The following is a 5,232-nucleotide window of genomic DNA, read 5'->3' on the forward strand; positions in this document are numbered from 1 at the left end:
AGTTAACCTACGTTCATCTATTGATGAATAACAATCAGAAATTATGTTGAGAATTAATAAATTTGAATCTCCAAATTATGAAGGACTTTATATTTTAACACTCCTATTATTTTTACCTACACTAACGTAAACGTGCCCGAATCTCTCGATTATTATTTTTTTTTTGGCCTGAAAGTCTCTAGACTAATGACCTATCAAAAAATTGGTCCTAGCTAATAATAATCATCATAATCATCATAATATTGATAATTTTCCTATTGATATCGAAAAGGGAAAAAAAATCAAATATATCTTCGTACTTGTTTGCCAAGCAACATATTCTTGTACTTGAAGTATAGAGAGACCTCAGCCACTCTTCCAGCATGATACATTGAGGTTTCATACCAATTTTAGTATTCAAGAATTTGGTTAAATTGGGCTTCATGAATTCTTCTGATAAAAAAAATGTCTACAATTTCTCCATTAAGCGAGAGCGCATAAATGCAGCCACTCTTTCAACATATGAATCGTTTGGCAGACGACAGAGCCATCAAATTCTTCGCAGTTGCGTCTGCTCGAAGACGAAGCCTCAAGTTTTGAGAGGAGAAATTAGCCACAAGGTCATCATTTAACCCTATCTAGAAATCAAACATAGAGGAATATATGACTAGGATTGTTCATTGGATTCTACAGCCTCCGGAATCTGGCTCACGGTGCACGTTGCCATAAGCGGACAGTTCAAGAAGATCCATATCACGACCTGTATCGCATTTAGGTCAACGACGAAGTTCCAATTGCTACCGTATCAAGCTAATTTCATAGTGAAAGCCGAACAAGAGCTTTAGAAAGGTCATAAATACCTGATACCCTGCAATAAGAACTCTTCTGGATAAGCTCAGCTTTGCTCATCTCTGTTCGATTTCCCTTTGATCGATTAACTGTTGCCTGTAGAAATATGGAAGAGAGTCTTGCAGATGAAAATTATTTAAAGCAACTCAATAAGAAACGAACTAAATTATTGCGATTTCTGCATGAAAAATAAAAATTAGAGCCTATCTCATCAGTTATCCACCTGCATTCACACGATACTGAAAGAGGGAAGCGAAGAACCCGAAAGGAAAAAGGACATAACTTAGTTATAACTTTTATTTGTTTACTATCAGGTATTCTGGTAAACATACAACACATTAATATATTTTACAGTTCAGCATCACATGATTATTGTGCAGGGCCTGGAAGCTGAACCAAAGAGGAACGTACAATTACAATTATTAGGCCCAGAGACTCCACATAAACACACACAAATATACCAGGGTATCAGCATGGAATCCTTTGATATGCATTGCATTAAACCTTCCGATTAATAATATTCCGCATGTCTGCTGTTAACAATGCTTAATGGATGATAATTCCAATATTTTAAATATACAGGAACCTTGGAAGTTATCAACATAATGCATAATCAATATTAAATTTTATTGATCTGGTTACGGACGTTACAGTGTATTGCAAGTCATTGTAGGAGCACACCGATCCCCTCTCTCTCCTCAAGATGGAAACAGAGAAGAAACAAACCATACCTGTAAGACTTGGCAATTTTCCAGTGTGCTTTTCCCTCCCTATAATTTGAAAGCATCCAAATGAATCCGTGTGGAAATGGGAAAAACAAAATCAAATCTGTCAAAAAATTGATTAACTTCCTAACACGACTGCTTTCTAACATGAAGAGACAAATCTTCATCATGAATCATGGCTTCAGCAAGGCATTAATGTTAAAACAACCAAAGAAGGCAACAATAACTGGCATTAATGTTAAAACAACCAAAGAAGGCAACAATAACTGCAATTGAAGTTCTCAATTTACGCAGGGAATTGAGCTTATATCTTTCTCTTTATTTGGGTATTTTAAATTATCTCAAGAATCTGTTCTTCCCAAGACTGGTAAAGTTTGCTGCTTCAAAGATGCCACCTTTATGCTTTATGCGCAATCTAACACTGGAAAATGTAAAGGGGGAATGGAAGGACTTCATGAAGCCTTGGTTTCTTGAAAAGACGTCCTAGCAGTGTCTCGAATAGTTCATAACTGGAGATCATAGATGAGGTCGGTTCTAGATGCTAAGAAATAGTTTATGATTATATTATTCCCTCTCAGGAAAACTTTAGTTTATGCTTCCTTTTTGTATTGTATTCATTTCTGCGTTAATTATCAGTTTAAGCAGAGGAAAACTCAAAACCTTTGAAAAAGAAATTGCAAAGTAAAAGCCGTTTGAAAGAATTTTATCCCTGAATGCTGTACATGGCTCTTCATGCAGAGAGAGAGAGAGAGAGACATGCAAATTCAGTATAGCACATAGCTGAAAGCTTTAAATTACTGATCAAATGCGAATTAATACTATATATATTTAGCAGTTAAAAGAACCTTGCAATGGCAGAATTCCATTCATATTGTAGCTAGATCTAAGCTGCACTTTTCACCGTTCTGTGAACAGTGCAATTTCCAATAGGTTTTATATACAATGATTTTGCAACAAGTTTGTGGAATATGTAAAATTTATCTCCTGCAAACAGCACAACAGTCAAATTTTAAGCATCAAGAAAAAGCAAAGTGCTGGAAAGTAGTAAACTTTGGTAACATTCCTGTCTGTAGTCCATGGACCACGGAATTCCCCCTCCGCTGCCCCAATTAGTAAACTTTGATAACATCCTTTTATTAAGAATAACTTGATAGTTGTAGTATTTGGTTTGTGACAACACAAAAGTGGGCAGTGAGTCAATTCCTTTCGGAATATCTTTTAACTGCCATGTTCATTGGCTCATACCAACCTGGAAATAGGCATGTGTTATAGGAGCGCTGAACTCTGACTGCAGCATATTAAATCACTAACGTGAGAAGACAATGAAGTTATTCTGTGACACAGGGAAGTCTTCTAACCAAACTTTAAATGTTTATGAGGCTTTATCCTAAGAATGGCGACCCTATATCATTACCTTACATTCATCTTCTCATGCATAATTTTCACTTTCATCCTTTTATTAAGAAATTCACCATGACTCTGTTACTTTCATTAACGAGTTATAAGTTGTCCTACTGTTCATATAATAAACCGTTCTAAGTGCTCAAAAAGTTGAAAACCAATTCTTTGCGCAGGGGGGAAAAAAAGGCGCTCTCAAGCCGCCCAACAACTTGCTACTGTGTCACAATACTTTTCTGTGCAGAGAAGGACATCAGATAAGTATCCATCTTCCACAGTGTCTAACATAGTCTGGACAAGGCAATCCCCTCTTAAGGGAACGTCAGCCAGAATTTTAAGGAAAGTTTTAAGCAATCAAGAGACACAATTAGCTATTGCCATAGCTACGGTTTGTATGGCCACTACATCCATTGAAGAGTGACTTCAGATACAGCATCTCGTTGACACAGCTTTAAAGGCAATCTCTTAAAAGTGACATTGATAAGCATGAAGCAGAATATTCGTGCAAGATAACAGAGAATCCCCCTCGGTGTAGAAGTAACCATAGCCTCACAACCAATTCAAAAAAAACTAAAGTACCTTAGAATAAGGGACAATATGATCGTAATCGTGACAGAGACAGCCGGGGCAACCTACAAGCTTGCGAAAGACCATGTTGCCAAGGGCGTCCCTGCGCCAACGGTCGGGGTCTCGTCCTCTGATCTTCTCGGCCTTGTCCCAACATTGCTGTTTGACACTGTAAGGGAAGCTCCGAGGGTTAGGGTTAGAATTAGCGTAGTAGTCTTGAGATTGTTGATCTTCGAAGAGAGAGGTGGAGTCAGTAACGGTAACGAGGTCACTGGCGACAAGAGTTGCAGTAGATCGGCCACTCGCCGCTGCCGCCGGCGATGAGGGGCGGCTTCTTCTCTTGGGCTCTCTGTTCTTAGAAGAAGGTGAAGAAGGCCTCATTGCGTTTTCTTCTCTGGTAAATTCGCCACCGTAGCATCAGTGAGGGTCGGATAAGCACACAGTACACGGAACCACCGGAAGGCAATCCATGATGTATCCACAAAATATTAAGAAAAATAACCACAAAATATCATATGAAAATCAAAATAATAAAATAGGTATTCGAATAAGTAAAATAGACATGAGGTATCAATTTAAAATTTTTACTTTTGACATAAAGACTGAAATACCCATTTGAGTGAGAGAAAAAGAAGTTGAAAATGAAAAAAAAGTAAATAAAGGAAGACATTGATGAAACACGTGAAAAAAAAAAAAAAGGAATGTTGGAGGTAAGTTTAAGTTGATAGTTTTTGAAAATGCTATTATCTTACTCCTCCGTATCACCATTCTGTAAACATTGTTGATTTAACGGGTTTTGATCGCAAGAAAGAGGGTTTGTAGTAAGAAAGAGAGTGAACCTATGACATTACGTAAGTAAGTAGAAGTTGATAGTGGGGTTTGTGTTGTTCATTTTTGTCTTTGCCTCATGATGAAATGGGGACATGATTGTTAGGTTTGAGGGTTTATATTTAGTATTTGGTGAATGATGTAGTAGAAATTAGAAAATAGTGACAAGCAATTATGTAATGTAACTGCTATTGTATACCTACTGGTTTTTGGTAAATACTACTACGTGAATGGTACATTTCATTATACATGTAGTTAGCTATGAAAGTTAATGGTTCAATGTTTACTATGATATATTTCAGGTGCACATCCACTAAATGGTTTATTTACGCTTATAAGTTGCTCTCACTTGAACACAGGTTGCAAAACCCATTAAAGAAGTAGTCATTTTCACTATGAAAGTTGTAAATCCCACTATGTGTTTTGTAAAATTCAGTATGGAATTTTATTGGTTCTTAGAAAGAAGTTGCCTATTCCCCGAAAACAGGTTGCAAAACCCATTGAAAAAATAGTCATTTTCACTACGAAAGTTGTAAATCTCACTGTGTTTTGTAAAATTCACCGTGGAATTTTATTGGTTTTTAGAAATAAGTTGCCTATCTCCTAAAAATAGGCTGCAAAACCCGTTAAAGAAGTGATTATTTTCACGATGAAAGTTGTAAATCCCACGATGTGTTTTGTAAAATTCAGCATGGAATTTTATTAGTTGTTAGAAACAAGTTGCTCATCCCTTAAAAACAGGTTGCAGAACCCATTAAAGAAGTGTTCATTTTTACTGCGAAAGTTGTAGATCTCACTATGTGTTCTGTAAAATTCAGTGTGGAATTTTATTAGTTTTTAGAAACAAGTTGCCCATCTCTTAAAAACAAGTTGTAAAACCCATTAA

General features: G+C 36.5%; 1 protein-coding gene across 1 annotated transcript; it reads right to left on the bottom strand.

Annotated features, from left to right (window-relative positions):
* Positions 1 to 233: 233 nt before the first annotated feature.
* On the bottom strand, positions 234 to 3,985 carry LOC114713248 (uncharacterized). Its single transcript, XM_028897856.1, has 4 exons — positions 3,531 to 3,985; positions 1,560 to 1,598; positions 840 to 924; positions 234 to 739 (listed from the first exon to the last, which is right to left on the bottom strand). Exons 1-4 carry the CDS (start codon positions 3,897 to 3,899, stop codon positions 657 to 659), a joined length of 576 nt encoding a protein of 191 aa, XP_028753689.1. The 5' UTR covers positions 3,900 to 3,985; the 3' UTR covers positions 234 to 656.
* Positions 3,986 to 5,232: the final 1,247 nt, after the last annotated feature.

The sequence above is a fragment of the Neltuma alba genome, unplaced genomic scaffold (assembly GCF_004799145.2).
Source record: "Neltuma alba isolate B1F8T4 unplaced genomic scaffold, ASM479914v2 tig00011420_pilon, whole genome shotgun sequence".
Taxonomy (NCBI): domain Eukaryota; kingdom Viridiplantae; phylum Streptophyta; class Magnoliopsida; order Fabales; family Fabaceae; genus Neltuma; species Neltuma alba.